We start from the raw sequence: 25,246 nt of genomic DNA on the forward strand, positions 1-25,246 counted from the left end.
TTAGGACTCAGACATAGTGGGAGTAGATGTATTGGTAGGTTAGGACCCGTAGACATAGTGGGAGTAGATGTATTGGTAGGTTAGGACCCGTAGACATAGTGGGAGTAGATGTATTGGTAGGTTAGGACTCAGACATAGTGGGAGTAGATGTATTGGTAGGTTAGGACTCAGACATAGTGGGAGTAGATGTATTGGTAGGTTAGGACTCAGACATAGTGGGAGTAGATGTATTGGTAGGTTAGGACCGTAGACATAGTGGGAGTAGATGTATTGGTAGGTTAGGACTCAGACATAGTGGGAGTAGATGTATTGGTAGGTTAGGACCCGTAGACATAGTGGGAGTAGATGTATTGGTAGGTTAGGACTCAGACATAGTGGGAGTAGATGTATTGGTAGGTTAGGACCCGTAGACATAGTGGGAGTAGATGTATTGGTAGGTTAGGACTCAGACATAGTGGGAGTAGATGTATTGGTAGGTTAGGACTCAGACATAGTGGGAGTAGATATATTGGTAGGTTAGGACCCGTAGACATAGTGGGAGTAGATGTATTGGTAGGTTAGGACTCAGACATAGTGGGAGTAGATGTATTGGTAGGTTAGGACCCGTAGACATAGTGGGAGTAGATGTATTGGTAGGTTAGGACTCAGACATAGTGGGAGTAGATGTATTGGTAGGTTAGGCCTCAGACATAGTGGGAGTAGATGTATTGGTAGGTTAGGACTCAGACATAGTGGGAGTAGATATATTGGTAGGTTAGGACCCGTAGACATAGTGGGAGTAGATGTATTGGTAGGTTAGGACTCAGACATAGTGGGAGTAGATGTATTGGTAGGTTAGGCCTCAGACATAGTGGGAGTAGATGTATTATTGCTTTGTTAACAGTCCTCACCGTGATCTGCACGGCGAGCCGCCCCTCTCCTGCATCCTTAACGTCGATGGTGAACTCGACAGGCAGAGAGGCGGGCACTCCGGTGGTGTTGAGACCGGGGCCGCTGGCACGCACCTGACTGGCATCATGGGTAGGCAACACCTTCACCTTGTAGGGACTGGGGGGGGGGGGGCAATATCAGAACTGTGTTTTTGTGTGAAGCTGATGTCCCATTTTGCCTGTGTGTGTGTGTGTGTTGCCTGTATGTGTGTGTTGCCTGTGTGTGTGTGTGTGTGTTGCCTGTGTGTGTGTGTTGCATGTGTGTGTGTGTTGCCTGTGTTTGTGTTGCCTGTGTTTGTGTGTGTGTTGCCTGTGTGTGTGTTGCATGTGTGTGTTGCCTGTGTGTGTGTGTGTGTGTGTGTGTGTTGCCTGTGTGTGTGTGTGTGTTGCCTGTGTGTGTGTGTGTTGCCTGTGTGTGTGTGTTGCATGTGTGAGTGTGTTTCATGTGTTTGTGTGTGTGTGTGTGTGTTGCCTGTGTGTGTGTGTTGCCTGTGTGTGTGTGTTGCCTGTGTGTGTTGCATGTGTGTGTGTGTGTTGCATGTGTGTGTGTGTGTTGCCTGTGTGTGTGTGTGTTGCATGTGTGTGTGTGTGTTGCCTGTGTGTGTGTGTGTTGCATGTGTGTGTGTGTGTTGCCTGTGTGTGTGTGTGTGTTGCATGTGTGTGTGTTGCCTGTGTGTGTGTGTTACCTGTGTGTGTGTGTGTTGCCTGTGTGTGTGTGTGTTGCCTGTGTGTGTGTGTTACCTGTGTGGGATGTCTTGGTCAGCGTACAGTACGTTGATAGAGTAAGGTCCCTCTCTGGTGGGGATGTAGTTCACTGTGTGAGTCTGGTCTCCATTATCCACACACTCTACTGGCTCCACCACACCTACACACCACACACACACACACACCAAAAACACCAAAACACACACACCAAACGTACACACACACACACCAAAAACACACAAGAGAGAGAGCAACCAGAGTTCTACACATGAACCAAAGGTTCTACACTCAAAGAGAGGGCTCGTACACACACACACACCTTTGGGTCCTTGTACTCGGACTTGCAGAGGGGCGACTCCTGCTTTAGATGCGTCCACGGTGAAGGCCTGTGGAATGTTGGCACGCACGTTGGTTCCAAGCCCCTCCCCCTTACACTTCACCATAGAACTGTCCACCGTGTCGCTGACGGGCACCTGAAAGGGACTGCCTAAAGACGGAGAGAGAGGTGAAGGGAGAGAGAGAGATGAAGGGGGAGAGAGATGAAGGGAGAGAGAGATGAAGGGAGAGAGAGAGATGAAGAGAGAGAGAGATGAAGGGAGAGAGAGAGAGGAAGGGAGAGAGAGAGAGGAAGGGAGAGATGAAGAGAGAGAGAGGTGAAGGGAGAGAGAGATGAAGGACGAAAGAGACAGAGGTGGAGAGAGAGATAGAGAGAGCGTGAGAGCGAGAGAGATCAGGGGTTAATTTGGTATCAACTGGTGAGGAGAGAGATCAGGGGGCGACTTACAGTTAGTGAGTGCATACATTTTCATACTGGCCCTCCGTGGGAAACGAACCATGCTCTACCAACTGAGTACAGGGGACTATACTACTTTGGTATCAACTGGTGAGAAGAGAGATCAGGGGGTTACTTTGGTATCAACTGGTGAGAAGAGAGATCAGGGGGTTACTTTGGTATCAACTGGTGAGAAGAGAGATCAGGGGGTTAATAAACTGCAGGTCAAATGTGGGCTTTGTGTATACTAGTTTTTTATTATCCTAGATTGGGACCTTCACTAGCTATCTTTACAGATTGAGAATTTCACTAGCTATCTTTACAGAATGGGAATTTCACTAGCTATCTTTACAGATTAGGACCTTCACTAGCTATCTTTACAGATTGGAAACTTCACTAGCTATCTTTACAGATTGAGAATTTCACTAGCTATCTTTACAGATTGGGAATTTCACTAGCTATCTTTACAGATTGAGAACTTCACTAGCTATCTTTATGGATTGGGAACTTCACTAGCTATCTTTACAGATTGGGAATTTCACTAGCTATCTTTACAGATTGAGAACTTCACTAGCTATCTTTATGGATTGGGAACTTCACTAGCTATCTTTACAGATTGAAACTTCACTAGCTATCTTTACAGATTGAGAACTTCACTAGCTATCTTTATGGATTGGGAACTTCACTAGCTATCTTTACAGATTGAAACTTCACTAGCTATCTTTACAGATTGAAACTTCACTAGTTACCTCCACAATTTAGAGGCACAATACACATGTACCAGTGCGTGTGTCTGTGGGTGTGGCCGTACCACCGATAGGCTGTCCTCCGTAGGTGATGTTGAGGTTATATGTTCCAGCCTCGTAGGGAATGTACTCCACACTGCAGCTGCCATCTTTGTTGTCGGTGCAGGACATCTTCGCCTCCGACGGGCCCTCTACAGCCAGACCCAGACCCCCTGTACCCGCACCACTACGGTGAGAGAGAGAGGGAAAGAGAGAGAGAGAGTCATTCTAAATTCCATGTACACAAACAACAAATGTGCAGTTAAAAGTGGCAAAAACACAGATTTCTTTCCACAGGCCGTGGGGTGAGACAGGGATGCTGCTTGAACCCCACCCTCTTCACCATATATATATCAACGAATTGGCTAGGGCACTAGAACAGTCTGCAGCACCCGGCCTCACCCTACTAGAATCTGAAGTCAAATGTCTACTGTTTGCAGATGATCTGGTGCTTCTGTCCCCAACAAAGGAGGGCCTACAGCAGCACCTAGATCTTCTGCACAGATTCTGGCAGACCTGGGCCCTGACACTAAATCTCAGTAAGTCCAAAATAATGGTGTTCCAAAAAAGGTCCAGTTGCCAGGACCACAAATTCCATCTAGACACCGTTGCCCTAGAGCACACAAAAAAATGATACACACCTCGGCCTAAACATCAGCGCCATAGGTAACTTCCACAAAGCTGTGAACGATTTGAGAGACAAGGCAAGAAGGGCCTTCTATGCCATCAAAAGGAACATAAAATTTGACATACCAATTAGGATCTGGCTAAAATACTTGAATCAGTTATAGAACCCATTGCCCTTTATGGTTCTGAGGTCTGGGGTCTGCTCACCAACCAAGAATTCACAAAATGGGACAAACACCAAATTGAGACACTACATGCAGAATTCTGCAACAATATCCCCCATGTACAATGATAAACACCAAATAATGCATGCAGAGCAGAATTAGGCCGATACCCGCTAATGATCAAAATCCAGAAAAGAGCCGTTAAATTCTATAACCACTTAAAAGGAAGCGATTCCCAAACATTCCATAACAAAGCCATCACCTACAGAGAGATGAACCTGGAGAAGAGTCCCCTATGCAAGCTGGACCTGGGGCTCTGTTCACAAACACAAACAGACCCCACAGAGCCCCAGGACAACAACACAATTAGACCCAACCAAATCATGAGAAAACAAAAATATAATTATTTGACACATTCAAAAGTATTAACAAAAAAACAGAGCAAACTAGAATGCTATTTGACCCTAAACAGAGAGTACACAGTGGCAGAATACCTGACCCCTGTGACTGACCCAAACTTGAGGAAAGCTTTGACTATGTACAGACTCAGTGACCATAGCCTTGCTATTGAGAAAGGCCGCCGTAGTCAGACCTGGCTCTCAAGAGAAGACAGGCTATGTGCACACTGCCCACAAAATGAGGTGGAAACTGAGCTGCACTTCCTAACCTCCTGCCAAATGTATGACCATATTAGAGACACATATTTCTCTCAGATTACAGCGACCCACAAAGAATTCGAAAACAAACCCAATTTTGATAAACTCCCTTATCTACTGGGTGAAAAACCACAGTGTGCCATCACAGCTGCAAGATTTGTGACCTGTTGCCACAAGAAAAGGGCAACCAGTGAAGAACAAGCACCATTTTAAATACAACCCATATTTATGTTTATTTATTTCCCCTTTTGTACTTTAACTATTTGCACATTGTTACAACACTGTATATATACACATAACATGACATTTGAAATGTGTCTATTCCTTTGGAACTTCTGAGTGTAATGTTTACTGTTAATTCTACATAGTTCTTTTCACTTTTGTTTATTATCTACTTCACTTGCTTTGGCAATGTTAACATACGTTTCCCATGCCAATAAAGCCCTGAAATTGAATTGAATTGAGAGAGAGAGAGAGAGAGAGAGAGAGAGAGAGAGAGAGAGAGAGAGACAGAGAGAGAGAGAGACAGAGAGAGACAGAGAGAGAGACACAGAGAGACAGAGAGAGACAGAGAGAGAGACAGAGAGAGAGAGAGACAGAGAGAGAGAGAGAGAGAGAGAGAGAGACAGAGAGAGAGAGAGAGAGAGACAGAGAGAGACAGAGAGAGAGACAGAGAGAGACAGAGAGAGAGAGAGCGCGAGGGGGGTTGGAAAGGTCATCATTCTGTAACACAGGCTAGACAGTCTCCCGAAGCTGTGTGTGTGCCTGTGTGTGTCGTACCGGGTCTCCACTGTGAATTGATTGGCTTTGTTGGTGATGCCTGTGTCCAGGCCGGGTCCATGCACACGCACACGTCCCGGGTCACACCCCTCCATCACGGCAACACGGAACGGACTGTTGGGTACTGGTGTCTCATCGTACGTCACCTCTACACTGTGGGGACCTGGACAGAACAGAGTTATCATATAGATCACCTCTACACTGTGGGGACCTGGACAGAACAGAGTTATCATATAGATCACCTCTACACTGGGGGGACCTGGACAGAACAGAGTTATCATATAGATCACCTCTACACTGGGGGGACCTGGACAGAACAGAGTTATCATATAGATCACCTCTACACTGGAGGGACCTGGACAGAACAGAGTTATCATATAGATCACCTCTACACTGTGGGGACCTGGACAGAACAGAGTTATCATATAGATCACCTCTACACTGTGGGGACCTGGACAGAACAGAGTTATCATATAGATCACCTCTACACTGGAGGGACCTGGACAGAACAGAGTTATCATATAGATCACCTCTACACTGGGGGGACCTGGACAGAACAGAGTTATCATATAGATCACCTCTACACTGGGGGGACCTGGACAGAACAGAGTTATCATATAGATCACCTCTACACTGGAGGGACCTGGACAGAACAGAGTTATCATATAGATCACCTCTACACTGTGGGGACCTGGACAGAACAGAGTTAACATATAGATCACCTCTACACTGGGGGGACCTGGACAGAACAGAGTTATCATATAGATCACCTCTACACTGGAGGGACCTGGACAGAACAGAGTTATCATATAGATCACCTCTACACTGGAGGGACCTGGACAGAACAGAGTTATCATATAGATCACCTCTACACTGGGGGACCTGGACAGAACAGAGTTATCATATAGATCACCTCTACACTGGAGGGACCTGGACAGAACAGAGTTATCATATAGATCACCTCTACACTGGGGGGACCTGGACAGAACAGAGTTATCATATAGATCACCTCTACACTGGAGGGACCTGGACAGAACAGAGTTATCATATAGATCACCTCTACACTGGGGGGACCTGGACAGAACAGAGTTATCATATAGATCACCTCTACACTGGAGGGACCTGGACAGAACAGAGTTATCATATAGATCACCTCTACACTGGAGGGACCTGGACAGAACAGAGTTATCATATAGATCACCTCTACACTGGGGGGACCTGGACAGAACATATAGTACATACAGTGCATTCGGAAAGTATTCAGATCACTTTACTTTTTCCACATTTTGTTAGGTTACAGCCTTATTCTACAATGGATTAAATCGTTTTTTCCCCCTCATCAATCTACACACAATACCCCATCTCACTTCTCTGTTAAAGTATAAAATACAAGGCACCAAACCCGCTCCCAGGGTTGGTTATCTCTTGAGGTTCCTCGTGTCTCTATCAACCTAGGTACAGTTTATTCGGAAAGTATTCAGTCTTATTCTGAAATTGATTTTTAAAAATGTATCCCTCATCAATCTACACACAATACCCCATAATGACAAAGGGAAAACAGGTTTTTAGAAATGTTAGCAAATTTATTAAAAATAAAAAAACAGAAATACCTTATTTACATAAGTATTCAGCCCCTTTGTGATGAGACTCGAAATTGAGCTCAGGTGCATCCTGTTTCCATTGATCATCCTTGATGTTTCTACAACTTGATTGGAGTCCACCTGTGGTAAATTCAATTGATTGGACATGATTTGGAAAGGCCCACACCTGTCTATATAAAGGTCCCACAGTTGACTGTGCATGTCAGAGCAGAAACCAAGCCATAAGGTCGAAGGAATTGTCCGTAGAGCTCCAAGACAGGATTGTGTCGAGGCACAGATCTGGGGAAGGGTATCAAAACATGTCTGCAGCATTGAAGGTCCCCAAGAACACAGTGGCCTCCATCATTCTTAAATGGAAGAAGTTTGGAACCACCAAGACTTCCTAGAGCTGGCCACCTGGCCAAACTGAGCAATCGGGGGAGAAGGGCCTTGGTCAGGGAGGAGACCTCAGACTGGGGCGAAGGTTCACCTTCCAACAGGACAACGACCCTAAGCACACAGCCAAGACAATGCAGGAGTGGCTTCGGGACAAGTCTCTGAATGTCCTTGAGTGGCCCAGCCAGAGCCTGGACTTGAACCCGATCTAACATCTCTGGAGAGACCTGAAAATAGCTGTGCAGCGACGCTCCCCATCCAACCTGACAGCGCTTGAGAGGATCTGCAGAGAAGAGTGGGAGAAACTCCCCAAATACAAGTGTGCCAAGCTTGTAGCGTCATACCAAAGACGACTAGAGGCTGTAATCGCTGCCAAAGGTGCTTCAACAAAGTACTGAGTAAAGGGTCTGAATACTTATGTAAATGTGATATTTCCCCAAAACAATTAAATTAGAAATTAGCAAAAATGTCTAAAAACCTGTTTTTGCTTTGTCATTATGGGGTATTGTGTGTAGATTGATGAGGAAAAAATACAATTTAATCAATTTTAGAATAAGGCTGTAACGTAACAAAATGTGGAAAAAGTCAAGGGGTTTGAATATTTTCCGAATGTGCTGTAATACAGACTCATCACAGACAATAAACTGTAATGTCATCTCATCATCATAAACAGGGATGTCAGGCAGAAAGAACGATAGGATGTGGTTGGCCACCACTCTTCAGACAGTAAAACTAGTCTCTACGCTGGCAGGTTGCACTAGCAAAGTTCTGTTGCCAACCACTGTGTGAACAAAGCAAGACTCACCCTCTCTGTACGGAGTGGACTAGGTAGTGTACTAACTCACCCTCTTGGTAGGGAGTGTACTAGGTAGTGTACTAACTCACCCTCTTGGTAGGGAGGGTACTAGGTAGTGTACTAACTCACCCTCTTGGTAGGGAGGGTACTAGGTAGTGTACTAACTCACCCTCTTGGTAGGGAGGGTACTAGGTAGTGTACTAACTCACCCTCTTGGTAGGGAGTGTACTAGGTAGTGTACTAAGTAGTGTACTAACTCACCCTCTTGGTAGGGAGTGTACTAGGTAGTGTACTAGGTAGTGTACTAACTCACCCTCTTGGTAGGGAGTGTACTAGGTAGTGTACTAACTTACCCTCTTGGTAGGGAGTGTACTAGGTAGTGTACTAGGTAGTGTACTAACTCACCCTCTTGGTAGGGAGTGTACTAGGTAGTGTACTAACTCACCCTCTTGGTAGGGAGTGTACTAGGTAGTGTACTAGGTAGTGTACTAAATCACCCTCTTGGTAGGGAGTGTACTAGGTTGTGTACTAACTCACCTTCTTGGTAGGGAGTGTACTAGGTAGTGTACTAGGTAGTGTACTAAATCACCCTCTTGGTAGGGAGTGTACTAGGTTGTGTACTAACTCACCTTCTTGGTAGGGAGTGTACTAGGTAGTGTACTAACTCACCCTCTTGGTAGGGAGTGTACTAGGTAGTGTACTAACTCACCCTCTTGGTAGGTAGTGTACTAGGTAGTGTACTAGGTAGTGTACTATATCATCCTCTTGGTAGGGAGTGTACTAGGTAGTGTACTAGGTAGTGTACTAAATCACCCTCTTGGTAGGGAGTGTACTAGGTAGTGTACTAACTCACCCTCTTGGTAGGGAGTGTACTAGGTAGTGTACTAGGTAGTGTACTAGGTAGTGTACTAAATCACCTTGGTAGGGAGTGTACTAGGTAGTGTACTAGGTAGTGTACTAACTCACCTTGGTAGGGAGAGTACTAGGTAGTGTACTAAATCACCCTCTTGGTAGGGAGTGTACTAGGTAGTGTACTAGGTAGTGTACTAACTCACCCTTTTGGTAGGGAGTGTACTAGGTAGTGTACTAACTCACCCTCTTGGTAGGGAGTGTACTAGGTAGTGTACTAGGTAGTGTACTAACTCACCCTCTTGGTAGGGAGTGTACTAGGTAGTGTACTAGGTAGGGTACTAACTCACCCTCTTGGTAGGGAGTGTACTAGGTAGTGTACTAACTCACCCTTTTGGTAGGGAGTGTACTAGGTAGTGTACTAACTCACCCTCTTGGTAGGGAGTGTACTAGGTAGTGTACTAACTCACCCTCTTGGTAGGGAGTGTACTAGGTAGTGTACTAACTCACCCTCTTGGTAGGGAGTGTACTAGGTAGTGTACTAACTCACCCTCTTGGTAGGGAGTGTACTAGGTAGTGTACTAGGTAGTGTACTAAATCACCCTCTTGGTAGGGAGTGTACTAGGTAGTGTACTAACTCACCCTCTTGGTAGGGAGTGTACTAGGTAGTGTACTAGGTAGTGTACTAGGTAGTGTACTAAATCACCTTGGTAGGGAGTGTACTAGGTAGTGTACTAGGTAGTGTACTAACTCACCTTGGTAGGGAGAGTACTAGGTAGTGTACTAAATCACCCTCTTGGTAGGGAGTGTACTAGGTAGTGTACTAGGTAGTGTACTAACTCACCCTTTTGGTAGGGAGTGTACTAGGTAGTGTACTAACTCACCCTCTTGGTAGGGAGTGTACTAGGTAGTGTACTAGGTAGTGTACTAACTCACCCTCTTGGTAGGGAGTGTACTAGGTAGTGTACTAGGTAGGGTACTAACTCACCCTCTTGGTAGGGAGTGTACTAGGTAGTGTACTAACTCACCCTTTTGGTAGGGGAGTGTACTAGGTAGTGTACTAACTCACCCTCTTGGTAGGGAGTGTACTAGGTAGTGTACTAACTCACCCTCTTGGTAGGGAGTGTACTAGGTAGTGTACTAACTCACCCTCTTGGTAGGGAGTGTACTAGGTAGTGTACTAACTCACCCTCTTGGTAGGGAGTGTACTAGGTAGTGTACTAGGTAGTGTACTAACTCACCCTTTTGGTAGGGAGTGTACTAGGTAGTGTACTAACTCACCCTCTTGGTAGGGAGTGTACTAGGTAGTGTACTAGGTAGTGTACTAACTCACCCTCTTGGTAGGGAGTGTACTAGGTAGTGTACTAGGTAGTGTACTAACTCACCCTCTTGGTAGGGAGTGTACTAGGTAGTGTACTAACTCACCCTCTTGGTAGGGAGTGTACTAGGTAGTGTACTAGGTAGTGTACTAACTCACCTTCTTGGTAGGGAGTGTACTCTACGCTGTAGGTTCCGTCATAGTGGTCGGTGATGACAGCGTGGGTAACGGCTCCAGATGGGTTCTGGATCACTGTCTTGATGTGGTTCCCTCCCGTCTGGGTCAGGGGCCGCGCATCTACTGTGAAGTCTGTGGTAGCCTCGCGGAACACGCCTAGAACACACAGCACACGCTTAGAACATGCCTAGAACTCAGAACACATGCTTAGAACATGCCTAGAACACACAGCACACGCCTAGAACACAGAACCCACGTAGGGCCCAGAACACATGTAGGGCCCAGAACACACTAAGAAATAATAATATATGCCATTTAATTGGGTCAGACATTCTATAGGTCTATGCTATAATAACATTTTAGTCATTTAGCAGACCTTCTTATCCAGAGCGACTTACAGTTAGTGAGTGCATACATTTTTATTTTTTATTTTTAATATCCCCCGTGGGAATCAAACCCACAACCCTGGCATTGCAAACGCCATGCTCTACCAACTGAGCTACATCCCTGCCGGCCATTCCCTCCCCTACCCTGGACGAATTGTGCGCTGCCCCATGGGTCTCCCGGTCGCGGCCGGCTACGACAGAGCCTGGATTCGAACCAGGATCTCTAGTGTCACAGCTAGCACTGCGATGCAGTGCCTTAGACCACTGCGCCACTGAACATGGCTCAGACATTGTTTAGGTCTATGTTGTGAACATGGTTCAGACATTGTATAGATCTATAGATGTATTGATCTATGCTATAATGTTTTCTTACAAAGACAAAAATATGTACACTTGTGTGACTCTCATAAAGGGGGCGTGTCTGTAGCATGGTACTTCTGATTCCCCACTCCAGGGTCATGTGATGGGCTGTCACTGTTAAGTAGCTCCCTGTAGCCCTGGAGAGCCATCCATCTGTAGTAAGCGCAACACGAAGTGCATTGGCCAATTCAAGCTTTCGCTTGCTTATACAGAGCGAATACTACCTGTTTACTGAATTGGGTGCGAGAGGGCAAAGTTTGTAATGTGGCTCGATTTCTTTCACGAGGTGCTGAAACCCCCTATTCTTCTCCGCCACTATAAACATACCTATCACTGTTGTAATTTCTCTGGCCAGGTGGTAGGAATACTGTGGTAATGTTTGGCGTAAATGTGTCAACCTGTTTGAGGTGTTGGCAGCTGCATAGGCTGTTCTCGTTGAGCGTGGCGACACACTCTCTCTGTTCATCGCTGTTGTATTCTACTGGGAAGCGAAAATGTTCCCAAACTGGAGATTTAAATGATAATGGAGAATCCTCCTGGTTTACCGACCGCACCACTCGCCATCGTACAGAACTAGTTCCCAGCTGCACCTCACAAAAGGATGGTTTGAAATGCGCCAGTTAAGATTAGAACGTTGATTACAACCTATAGGCTCTAGTTGTTTTAACGGAATAGACTGATTTTTTTTTTCCAGCTCAGATTCACTCAAGAGGCATACAACGCTGCGTAAACATAGCTTATATATATTTGATGTATTTATTCGGGTTCACAGTGCGGACACCATTTAGCAGACGGTTTTATCCAAAGTGACTTACAGTCATGCATGCATACATTTTACGTATGGGTGGTCCCGGGAATCAAACCCACTACCCTGGCGTTACAAGCGCCATGCTCTCCCAACTGAGCTACAAAGGACCAGTTAATAGACCTGCAGGACATAACACATGCTTAGGACATGCCTACAACACAAAGCACACACTAAGAACACGTCTAGGGGACAGAACACTCTCTGACCTTTGCCCTCTACTCCCGGTCCGAACACGAGGACTCCGCTGGCGTTGACGGCCGGCTCCACGGCGAGGCGGGCGGGGAAGTTGGGTACATCCTGCCCCCCGTAGCGGATGGTGAGGGTGTATGAGCCGGGGCACAGGGGGATGTAGGTGATGGTGTAGGTTCCGTCTCCATTGTCCTGGATGTGGACCTCTGCCTCTGTCCCGCTGTCACTGATGATCTCTATGGTCAGCTCAGCCGGACCCGCGTTGGTACAGTCCACCACAAACTCCCCTGTCTCTCCCATCTTGGCACGCTCCAAACCTGGGCCGGAACACTTCACCTGACAGACATGGGGGGAGACAGGACATACAGGGTTAGAGGTCAGGGGTCAGAGGTCAGGGGGATTAGAGAGGTTAGGGGTTAGAGGTTAGAGGTTAGGGGTTAGGGGTTAGAGGTTAGAGGTTAGGGGTTAGAGGTCAGGGGTTAGAGGTTAGAGGTCAGGGGTTAGAGGTCAGGGTTTAGAGGTCAGGGTTAGGGGTTAGGGGTTAGAGGTCAGGGGTCAGAGGTCAGGGGTTAGAGGTCAGGGGTCAGGGGTTAGAGGTCAGGGGTTAGAGGTCAGGGGTTAGAGGTTAGAGGTCAGGGGTTAGAGGTCAGGGGTTAGAGGTCAGGGGTTAGAGGTTAGAGGTCAGGGGTTAGAGGTCAGGGGTTAGGGGTTAGGGGTTAGGGGTTAGAGGTTAGAGGTCAGGGGTTAGAGGTCAGGGGTTAGGGGTTAGAGGTTAGAGGTTAGGGGTTAGAGGTCAGGGGTTAGAGGTCAGGGGTTAGAGGTCAGGGGTTAGAGGTCAGGGGTTAGAGGTCAGGGGTTAGAGGTTAGAGGTCAGGGGTTAGAGGTCAGGGGTTAGAGGTCAGGGGTTAGAGGTCAGGGGTTAGAGGTTAGAGGTCAGGGGTTAGAGGTCAGGGGTTAGAGGTCAGGGGTTAGAGGTCAGGGGTTAGAGGTCAGGGGTTAGAGGTCAGGGGTCAGAGGTCAGGGGTTAGAGGTCAGGGGTTAGAGGTCAGGGGTTAGAGGTCTGGGGTTAGAGGTCAGGGGTTAGAGGTCAGGGGTTAGAGGTCAGGGGTTAGAGGTTAGGGGTCAGAGGTCAGGGGTTAGAGGTCAGGGGTTAGAGGTCAGGGGTTAGAGGTCAGGGTTAGAGGGCGTGTTTACCTTGGTAGCGTCGGTGGGGGGGTAGGCGGTGGGGTTGAAGGGGGATCCTGGGATCGGAGTGCCGTCATAGGTCAGCTCCACCTGGTATGGCCCTGCCTCCCAAGGGATAAACTTCACTTGACTGGTATCTGGTTTAAGACCCGCCTCCACCTGAATAATCATAATATTAACATTCAAATTAATAACAACCTTAATCATTTTCTATTTGTAAAGCACCTTTCATCATTGTTTTTAGCACAAAACGTTTAACAATGAACATATCATTGTAATATAATAATAATATATTATGTAATTATATTAAAATATAGTAATATAATTAAAATAGAGTTAAAATAAAAAAAATCTATCTATATCCCTACCTTGCTGGTGACAGGTGTCCCAGAAGGCCCTGTAACCTTGGCCCAGACCATCCCCTGACCTCCTGCTCCTTTACACTTCACCGTCACTTCCTGGTCCTTACCCACCGTCATCTCTACATAGATAGAGGAAGAGATAGAGAGATAGAAGAGATATCGAGATAGAATCTAAGTGTCACATGATCTGTCACATGATCTCAGTATATATACACCTGTTCTGAAAGGCCCCAGAGTCTGCAACACCACTAAGCAAGGGGCACCACCAAGCAAGCGACACTATGAAGACCAAGGAGCTCTCCAAACAGGTCATGGACAAAGTTGTGGAGAAGTACAGATGTTTTTCGTCGGCAGGGACTGGGAAACTGGTCAGAATTGAAGGAATGATGGATGGCGCTAATACAGGGAAATTCTTGATGGAAACATGTTTCAGTCTTCCAGAGATTTGAGACTGGGACAGAGGTTCACCTTCCAGCAGGACAATGACCCTAAGCATACTGCTAAATCAACACTCAAGTGGTTTAAGGGGAAACATTTAAATGTCTTGGAATGGCCTAGTCAAAGCCCAGAACTCAATCCAATTGAGAATCTGTGGTATGACTTAAAGATTGCTGTACACCAGCGGAACCCATCCAACTTGAAGGAGCTGGAGCAGTTTTGCCTTGACGAATGGGCAAAAATCCCAGTGGCTAGATGTGCCAAGCTTATAGAGACATACCCCAAGAGACTTGCAGCTGTAATTGCTGCAAAAGGTGACTCTACAAAGTATTGCCTTTGGGGGGGGTGAATAGTTATGCACGCTCAAGTTCTGTTTTTTTGTCTTATTACTTGTTTGTTTCACAATAAAACATATTTTGCATCTTCAAAGTGGTAGGCATGTTGTGTAAATCAAATGATACAAACCATTTTAATTCCAGGTTGTAAGGCAACAAAATAGGAAAAATGCGAAAGGGGGTGAATACTTTCACAAGCCACTGTATAGAAGAAGAGATAGATATATAGAAGAGAAGAGATGGAGAGATAGAAGAGAAAAGATATAGAAGAGAAGAGCCGGCCGCGACCGGGAGACCCATGGGGCGGCGCACAATTGGACCAGCGTCGTCCAGGGTAGGGGAGGGAATGGCCGGCATGGATGTAGCTCAGTTGGTAGAGCATGGCGTTTGCAACGCCAGGGTTGTGGGTTCGATTCCCACGGGGGGCCAGTATGAAAAATAAAAAAATAATGTATGCACTCACTAACTAAGTCACTCTGGATAAGAACGTCTGCTAAATGACTAAAATGTAAAAATATAAATGTAGAAAGAGAGATAGAAGAGAAGAGATATAAACGTCCTCTCACTGTCAACTGCGTTTATTTTCAGCAAACGTAACATGTGTAAACATTTGTATGAACATAACAAGATTCAACAACTGAGACATAAACTGAACAAGTTCCACAGACATGTGACTAACAGAAATTGAATAATGTGTCCCTGAAAAAAGGGGGGGGGGGGTCAAAATCAAAAGTAACAGTCAGTATCTGGTGTGGCCACCAGCTGCATTAAGTACTGCAGTGCATCTCCTCCTCATGGACTGCACCAGATTTGCCAGTTATTGCTGTGAGATGTTACCCCACTCTTCCACCAAGGCACCTGCAAGTTCCCGGACATTTCTGGGGGGAATGGCCCTAGCCCTCACCCTCCGATCCAACAGGTCCCAGACGTGCTCAATGGGATTGAGATCTGGGATCTTCGCTGGCCATGGCAGAACACTGACATTCCTGTCTTGCAGGAATTCATGCACAGAACGAGCAGTATGGCTGGTGGCATTGTCATGCTGGAGGGTCATGTCAGGATGAGCCTGCAGGAAGGGTACCACATGAGGGAGGAGGATGTCTTCCCTGTAACGCACAGCATTGAGATTGCCTGCAATGACAACAAGCTCAGTCCGATGATGCTGTGACACACCGCCCCAGACCATGACGGATCCTCCACCTCCAAATCGATCCCGCTCCATAGTACAGGCCTCGGTGTAACGCTCATTCCTTCGACGATAAACGCGAATCCGACCATCACCCCTGGTGAGACAAAACCGCGACTCGTCAGTGAAGAGCACTTTTTGCCAGTCCTGTCTGGTCCAGCGACGGTGGGTTTGTGCCCATAGGCGACGTTGTTGCCCGTGATGTCTGGTGAGGACCTGCCTTACAACAGGCCTACAAACCCTCAGTCCAGCCTCTCTCAGCCTATTGCGGACAGTCTGAGCACTGATGGAGGGATTGTGCGTTCCTGGTGTAACTCGGGCAGTTTTTGTTGCCATCCTGTACCTGTCCCGCAGGTGTGATGTTCGGATGTACCGATCCTGTGCAGGTGTTGTTACACGTGGTCTGCCACTGCGAGGACGATCAGCTGTCCGTCCTGTCTCCCTGTAGGGCTGTCTTAGGCGTCTCTCAGTACGGACATTGCAATTTATTGCCCTGGCCACATCTGCAGTCCTCATGCCTCCTTGCAGCATACCTAAGGCACGTTCACGCAGATGAGCAGGGACCCTGGGGATTTTCTTTTGGTGTTTTTCAGAGTCAGTAGAAAGGCCTCTTTAGTGTCCTAAGTTTTCATAACTGTGACCTTAATTGCCTACCGTCTGTAAGCTGTTAGTGTCTTAACGACCGTTCCACAGGTGCATGTTCATTCATTGTTTATGGTTAATTGAACAAGCACGAAGATCTGTGAAGTTATTTGGATTTTTACAAATTATCCTGAAAAAGGGACATTTATTTTTTTGCTGAGTCTAGTATGTAGTGTAGTATATAGTATGCTACCGGTCAAAAGTTTGGGGTCACTTAGAAATGTCCTTGTTTTCGAAAGAAAAGCTATTTTTTTGTCGATTAAAATAACATATAATTGATCAGAAATACAGTGTTGACATTGTTAATGTTGTAAATGGCTATTGTAGCTGGAAACGGCTGATTTTTTATGGAATATCTAAATAGGCGTACAGAGGCCCATTATCAGCAACCATCAGTCCTGTGTTCCAATGGCACGTTGTGTTTGCTAATCCAAGTTTATCATTTTAAAAGGCTAATTGATCATTAGAAAACCCTTTTTGCAATTATGTTAGCTCAACTGAAAACTGTTGTGCTGATTAAAGAAGCAATAAAACTGGCCTTCTTGAGACTAGTTGTGTATCTGGAGCATTAGCAATTGTGGGTTTGATTACAGAATCAAAATGGCCAGAAAGAAATAACTTTCTTCTGAAACTCGTCAGTCTATTCTTGTTCTGAAAAATGAAGGCTATTCCATGCGAGAAATTGCCAAGAAACTGAAGATCTCGTACAACACTGTGTACTACTCCCTTCACAGAACAGCGCAAACTGGCTCTAACTAGAATAAAAAGAGGAGTGGGAGGCCCCGGTGCACAACTGAGCAAGAGGACAAATACATTAGTGTCCAGTTTGAGAAACAGACGCCTCACAGGTCCTCAACTGGCTGCTTCATTAAATAGTACCCGCAAAACACCAGTCTCAATGTCAACAGTGAAGAGGCGACTCCGGGATGCTGACCTTCTAGGCAGAGTTGCAAAGAAAAAGCTATATCTCAGACTGGCCAATAAAAATAAAAGATTAAGATGGGCAAAAGAACACAGACACTGGACAGAGGAAGATTGGAAAAAAGTGTTATGACAGACAAAACGAAGTTTGAGGTGTTCGGATCACAAAGAATAACATTTGTGAGACGCAGACCAAATGAAAAGATGATGGAGGAGTGCTCTGTCAAGCATGGTGGAGGCAATGTGATGGTCTGGGGTTGCTTTGGTGGTGGTAAAGTGGGAGATTTGTACAGGGTAAAAGGGATCTTGAAGAAGGAAGGCTATCACTCCATTTTGCAACGCCATGCCATACCCTGTGGACAGCACTTGATTGGAGCCAATTTCCTCCTAAAACAGGACAATGACCCAAAGCACAGCTCCAAACTATGCAAGAACTATTTAGGGAAGAAGCAGTCAGCTGGTATTCTGTCTATAATGGAGTGGCCAGCACAGTCACCGGATCTCAACCCTATTGAGCTGTTGTGGGAGCAGCTTGACCGTATGGTACGTAAGAAGTGGCCATCAAGCCAATCCAACTTGTGGGAGGTGCTTCAGGAAGCATGGGGTGAAATCCCTTCAGATTACCTCAACAAATTGACAACTAGAACGCCAAAGGCTGCAAATGGAGGATTCTTTGACGAATAAAAAGTTTGGAGTACACAATTATTATTTCTATTAAAAATAATTATTTCTAACCTTGTCAATGACTACATTTCCTATGCATTTTGCTATATTTCCTATTCAAACTCATTTCATGTATGTTTACATGGAAAACAAGGACATTTCTAAGTGACCCAAAACTTTTGAACGGTAGTGTATATATAGTATATATAGCATAAAGTGTAGCTAGATAGTGATATAGTATATATATACACAGCGCATTCAGAAATCATTCAGACCCCTTGACTTTTTCCACATTTTGTTACTTTACAGCCTTTATTCAAAAATTGTCATCAATCTACACACAATACCCCATAATGACAAAGCAAAAACAGGTTTTTAGAAATTTGTTCAAATGTATTTAAAAATAAAAAACTGAAATATCAAATTTACATAAGTATTCAGACCATTTACTCAGTACTTTGTTGTAGCACCTTTGTCAGTGATTACAGCCTTAAGTGTTCTTGGGTATGACGCTACAAGCTTGGCACACCTGTATTTGGGGAGTTTCTCCCATTCTTCTCTGCAGATCCTCTCAAGCTCTGTCAGGTTGGATGGGGAGCGTCGCTGCAAAGCTATTTTCAGGTCTCTCCAGAGATGTTGTCCTGTTGGAAGGTGAACCTTCACCCCAGTCTGAGGTCCTGAGCGCTCTGGAGAAGGTTTTCATCAAGGATCTCTCTGTACTTTGATCCGTTCATTTTTCCGTCGATCCTGACTAGTCTCCCTGCCGCTGAAAAACATCCCCACAGCATGATGCTGCCACCACCATGCTTCACCGTAGGGATGGTGCCAGGTTTCCTCCAGACATGACGCTTGGCATTCAGGCCAAAGAGTTCAATCTTGGTTTCATCAGACCAGAGAATCTTGTTTCTCATGGTCTGAGAGTCTTTAGGTGCTTTTTGGCAAACTCCAAGCAGGATGTCATGTGCCTTTTACTGAGGAGTGGTTTCCGTCTGGCCATTCTACCATAAAGGCCTGATTGCTGGAGTTCTGCAGAGATGGTTGTCCTTCTGGAAGGTTCTCCCATCTCCACAGAGGAACTCTGGAGCTCTGTCAGAGTGACCATCACCTCCCTGACCAAGGCCCTTCTCCCCCGATTGCTCAGTTTGGCCGGGCGGCCAGCTCTAGGAAGAGTCTTGGTGGTTCCAAACGTCTTCCATTTAAGAATGATGGAGGCCACTGTGTTCTTGGGGACCTTCAAATGTGTAGAAATGCTTTGGTACCCTTCCCCAGATCTGTGCTTCGACACAATCCTGTCTCGGAGCTCTACGGACAATTCCTTCGACCTCATGGCTTGGTTTTTGCTCTGACATGTACTGTCGTCTGTGGGACCTTATATAGACAGGTGTATGCCTTTCCAATTCATGTCCAATCAATTAAATTTACCACAGGTGGACTCCAATCAAGTTATAGAAACATCTCAAGGGTGATCAATGGAAACAGGATGCACCTGAGTTTAATTTCGAGTCTCATAGCAAAGGGTCTGAATACATATGTAAATAAGGTGTTTCTGTTTTATTTTTAATGCATTTGCTAAAATTTCTAAAAACCTGTTTTTCGCTTTGATATTGTGTGATTTAGATTTTAAAAAAAACATTTTAATACATTTTAGAATAAGTCTGTAACATAACAAATGTGGAAAAAGGGAAGGGGTCTGAATACTTTCCGAACGAACTGTATATATAGTATGTAGTGTAGACAGTGATATAGTATTTATAGTATATATAGTACGTAGTGTAGATAGATAGTGATATAGTATATATAGTAGATATAGCAGTGGAGGCTCCTCAGAGGAGGAAGGGGAGGACCATCCTCCTCAGTGAATTTCATTTAAAAAGCTATCCTTTTTATATAAAACTATACAAAATCTAATCACGTCACTAGATAATTGATTAAAAGACACTATTTTGCAAAAGAAGGTCTACAGTAGCCTCAACAGCACTCTGTAGGGTAGCACCATAGTGTAGAGTTTACCCTCCCGAGTGGCGCAGTGGTCTAAGGCACTGCATCGCTGTGCTAGCTGTGCCACTAGAGATCCTGGTTCGAATCCAGTCGTAGCCGGCCGCGACCGGGAGACATTGACATTTACGTAATTTAGCAGACGCTCTTATCCAGAGCGACTTACAAATTGGTGCATTCACCTTATAGCCAGTGGGATAACCACTTTACAATATGTATTTATTTATTTATTTATATATATTTTTTTTTTGGGGGGGTGGGGTAAGACCCATGGGGCGGCGCACAATTGGCCCAGCGTTGTCCAGGGTAGGGGAGGGAATGGCCGGCAGGGATGTAGCTCAGTTGGTAGAGCATGGCGTTTGCAACGCCAGGGTTGTGCGTTCAATTCCCAAAATAATGTATGCACTCACTAACTGTAAGTCGCTCTGGATAAGAGCGTCTGCTAAATGACTAAAATATATATAAATGAGGACAGCTAGCTTCCGTCCTCCTCTGGGTACATTGACTTCTATACAAAACCTAGGAGGCCCAGTGAGAACCATAGACTTACACAGGAATTATGCCAACTTCCGGAGGACGTCCTCCAACCTACCAGAGCTCTTGCAGCATGAACTGACATGTTGTCCACCCAATCAAAGCATCAGAGAATTAATCTATTACTGAAAGCATAAACTACAGCTAGCTAGCACTGCAGTGTATAACATGTGGTGAGTAGTTGACTCAAAGAGAGAGAAAGACAATAGTTGAACAGTTTTGAACAAATTAATTTCTTCCTAAATGAAGGAGAAGCAAGAGAGAAATAGAGAGAGAGAGAGAGATTTAGCATCTTTTTTTCACTTTCAGTTTCACTTACTTAGCTAGCAAATGCAGCTAACTAGTTTAGCCTACTGGAACACCCAGCTCAAACAGAGGGATGCTATGTTAGCTAGTTGGCTAATTTAGCCTACTGGAACACCCTGCTCAAACAGAGGGATGCTATGTTAGCTAGTTGGCTAGTTTAGCCTACTGGAACACCCTGCTCAAACACCCTGCTCCAACAATAGTTGGCTATAACTTTCCAACACAACACTGGAACTCTTCCAAGTCAAGGCATAAAAAGGTAAATTTTTTGGTTTTACTAATTTATTGCCACCGGGGCCCGCCAGTGTAACTGCTTACTGACTGTACACTGTAACGTTACTGCATGATTGTAGCAGGTTTACTAACACGTTAGTTCTATTAGCTATGCTGACTATGACGTTACTTTAGCTAATATGGAGTATCATGTAGTATCCTAAACCTATGGATGTTACATTGAGCTGGGGAATATGAATGGCAGTAATAGATATAAGGCCATGCTCATGAAACAAAAAAAAATCCTCCCTCAACTGAAAAGGCACCAACCGCCACTGATATATAGTATATATAGTGTACATACTATCACCCAGTCCAGCCACTTATGTCTATAGTATATATAGTATATATAGTGTACATACTATCACCCAGTCCAGCCACTTGTATGTTGCTGAGGTCGAGGCTTGGTACCACGGGGATGGAGAAGGGACTCTTGGGAACAGAATCTCCTCCGTAGGTGACGGCCACTCCCAGAGGGCCCTGCTGGACGGGGGTGTACTTGACCGTGTGGGTGTTATCGTGGTTGTTGATGATCTCAAAGTCCTTGACCGTCTCTCCTTTAGCCGGGCCGGAGAACACAGCGTCCAGCTTGGCTTTACCTGCAGCCTTGGCGTTTACTGTGAAGTGGGTCAGCTTGTTTAACTCCACACCTGGACGAGAGATATGGGAAGAGGAGGGGAGAGAGGGCAGGGAACAGGGAAGGGTTAATTATCTCTGGTGGAGGAACTGCTGTGTGTGTAGCGTGTGTGTGTGTGTGTGTGTGTGTGTGTGTGTCTCACCACTGTGGTTGAGTCCTGGTCCCTCGGCCTTCACCTTGCTGGCGTTATGTGACGGGTCAACTTTGATCCTGATGGGAGTCATGGGGATGGTCTGGAACACAGAGGAGAGGCATACGACATTACTCAAACACACACTATATGTGACTCGTTTCAGGAAACTAGACGTATGTCGTGTGTCACTACTTCACAGGAAACTAGACGTATGTTGTGTGTCACTACTTCACAGGAAACTAGGCGTATGTCACTACTTCACAGGAAACTAGGCGTATGTCGTGTGTCACTACTTCACAGGAAACTAGACGTATGTTGTGTGTCACTACTTCACAGGAAACTAGGCGTATGTCGTGTGTCACTACTTCACAGGAAACTAGACGTATGTCACTACTTCACAGGAAACTAGGCGTATGTCGTGTGTCACTACTTAACAGGAAACTAGACGTATGTTGTGTGTCACTACTTCACAGGAAACTAGGCGTATGTCGTGTGTCACTACTTCACAGGAAACTAGACGTATGTCACTACTTCACAGGAAACTAGACGTATGTCGTGTGTCACTACTTCACAGGAAACTAGACGTATGTCGTGTGTCACTACTTCACAGGAAACTAGACGTATGTAGTGTGTCACTACTTCACAGGAAACTAGACGTATGTCGTGTGTCACTACTTCACAGGAAACTAGACGTATGATGTGTGTCACTACTTCACAGGAAACTAGACGTATGTCGTGTGTCACTACTTCACAGGAAACTAGACGTATGTCGTGTGTCACTACTTCACAGGAAACTAGACGTATGTCGTGTGTCACTACTTCACAGGAAACTAGACGTATGTCGTGTGTCACTACTTCACAGGAAACTAGACGTATGTAGTGTGTCACTACTTCACAGGAAACTAGACGTGTGTCACTACTTCACAGGAAACTAGACGTATGTCGTGTGTCACTACTTCACAGGAAACTAGGCATATGTCGTGTGTCACTACTTCACAGGAAACTAGACGTATGTCGTGTGTCACTACTTCACAGGAAACTAGACGTATGTCACTACTTCACAGGAAACTAGGCATATGTCGTGTGTCACTACTTCACAGGAAACTAGACGTGTGTCACTACTTCACAGGAAACTAGACGTATGTCGTGTGTCACTACTTCACAGGAAACTAGACGTATGTCGTATGTCACAACTTCACAGGAAACTAGACGTATGTCGTGTGTCACTACTTCACAGGAAACTAGACGTATGTCGTATGTCACAACTTCACAGGAAACTAGACGTATGTCGTGTGTCACTACTTCACAGGAAACTAGACGTATGTCGTATGTCACAACTTCACAGGAAACTAGACGTATGTCGTGTGTCACTACTTCACAGGAAACTAGACGTATGTCGTGTGTCACTGTCACGATCGTCGGGAACAGAGGACCAATGCGCAGCGTTGAATGCAAACATACTTATATTTATTTAAATGTTTACACGAACAAAACAACAAAAACGATACGTGACGTCCAAAATTGCGAACACAAACCTACACAGGAAACACGGAACAAGATCCCACAAACACTGAGGGAAAACAGACTGTTTAAATATGGTTCCCAATTAGAGACAACCAGCAACAGCTGACACTTGTTGCCTCTGATTGGGAACCACTCTGGCCAACATAGAAATACAAGACCTAGAATGGAAAACAAAGAGCACAAAACATAGACTCTACACACCCTGGCTCAACATAAAAGAGTCCCTAGAGCCAGGGCGTGACAGTCACTACTTCACAGGAAACTAGACGTATGTCGTGTGTCTCTACTTCACAGGAAACTAGGCGTATGTTGTGTGTCACTACTTCACAGGAAACTAGGCGTATGTCACTACTTCACAGGAAACTAGGCGTATGTCGTGTGTCACTACTTCACAGGAAACTAGGCGTATGTCACGTGTCACTACTTCACAGGAAACTAGACGTATGTCACTACTTCACAGGAAACTAGGCGTATGTCGTGTGTCACTACTTCACAGGAAACTAGGCGTATGTCACGTGTCACTACTTCACAGGAAACTAGACGTATGTAGTGTGTCACTACTTCACAGGAAACTAGACGTGTGTCACTACTTCACAGGAAACTAGACGTATGTCGTGTGTCACTACTTCACAGGAAACTAGGCATATGTCGTGTGTCACTACTTCACAGGAAACTAGACGTATGTCGTGTGTCACTACTTCACAGGAAACTAGACGTATGTCACTACTTCACTGGAAACTAGGCATATGTCGTGTGTCACTACTTCACAGGAAACTAGACGTGTGTCACTACTTCACAGGAAACTAGACGTATGTCGTGTGTCACTACTTCACAGGAAACTAGACGTATGTCGTATGTCACAACTTCACAGGAAACTAGACGTATGTCGTGTGTCACTACTTCACAGGAAACTAGACGTATGTCGTATGTCACAACTTCACAGGAAACTAGACGTATGTCGTGTGTCACTACTTCACAGGAAACTAGACGTATGTCGTATGTCACAACTTCACAGGAAACTAGACGTATGTCGTGTGTCACTACTTCACAGGAAACTAGACGTATGTCGTGTGTCACTGTCACGATCGTCGGGAACAGAGGACCAATGCGCAGCGTTGAATGCAAACATACTTATATTTATTTAAATGTTTACACGAACAAAACAACAAAAACGATACGTGACGTCCAAAATTGCGAACACAAACCTACACAGGAAACACGGAACAAGATCCCACAAACACTGAGGGAAAACAGACTGTTTAAATATGGTTCCCAATCAGAGACAACCAGCAACAGCTGACACTCGTTGCCTCTGATTGGGAACCACTCTGGCCAACATAGAAATACAAGACCTAGAATGGAAAACAAAGAGCACAAAACATAGACTCTACACACCCTGGCTCAACATAAAAGAGTCCCTAGAGCCAGGGCGTGACAGTCACTACTTCACAGGAAACTAGACGTATGTCGTGTGTCTCTACTTCACAGGAAACTAGGCGTATGTTGTGTGTCACTACTTCACAGGAAACTAGGCGTATGTCGTGTGTCACTACTTCACAGGAAACTAGGCGTATGTCGTGTGTCACTACTTCACAGGAAACTAGGCGTATGTCACGTGTCACTACTTCACAGGAAACTAGACGTATGTCACTACTTCACAGGAAACTAGGCGTATGTCGTGTGTCACTACTTCACAGGAAACTAGGCGTATGTCACGTGTCACTACTTCACAGGAAACTAGACGTATGTCACTACTTCACAGGAAACTAGATGTATGTCGTGTGTCACTACTTCACAGGAAACTAGGCGTATGTCGTGTGTCACTACTTCACAGG

At 45.4% G+C, this 25,246-nt stretch overlaps 1 protein-coding gene across 1 annotated transcript in view; it reads right to left on the reverse strand.

Moving 5' to 3' along the window:
• Nucleotides 1–25,246, reverse strand: part of LOC121587361 (filamin-A-like) — a 203,592-nt gene that overhangs the window by 55,801 nt on the left and 122,545 nt on the right. Inside the window, exons 17-27 of the mRNA XM_045206810.1 lie at nucleotides 21,897–21,987; nucleotides 21,480–21,767; nucleotides 13,831–13,943; nucleotides 13,472–13,621; nucleotides 12,295–12,613; nucleotides 10,517–10,690; nucleotides 5,419–5,581; nucleotides 3,218–3,378; nucleotides 1,954–2,121; nucleotides 1,671–1,794; nucleotides 891–1,047 (exon numbers count right to left, since the gene is read on the reverse strand). Coding sequence (XP_045062745.1) covers nucleotides 891–1,047; nucleotides 1,671–1,794; nucleotides 1,954–2,121; nucleotides 3,218–3,378; nucleotides 5,419–5,581; nucleotides 10,517–10,690; nucleotides 12,295–12,613; nucleotides 13,472–13,621; nucleotides 13,831–13,943; nucleotides 21,480–21,767; nucleotides 21,897–21,987 — 1,908 coding nt within the window. The remainder of the gene's footprint in view (nucleotides 1–890; nucleotides 1,048–1,670; nucleotides 1,795–1,953; nucleotides 2,122–3,217; nucleotides 3,379–5,418; nucleotides 5,582–10,516; nucleotides 10,691–12,294; nucleotides 12,614–13,471; nucleotides 13,622–13,830; nucleotides 13,944–21,479; nucleotides 21,768–21,896; nucleotides 21,988–25,246) is intronic.

Source organism: Coregonus clupeaformis, chromosome 24, assembly GCF_020615455.1.
Source record: "Coregonus clupeaformis isolate EN_2021a chromosome 24, ASM2061545v1, whole genome shotgun sequence".
NCBI lineage: Eukaryota > Metazoa > Chordata > Actinopteri > Salmoniformes > Salmonidae > Coregonus > Coregonus clupeaformis.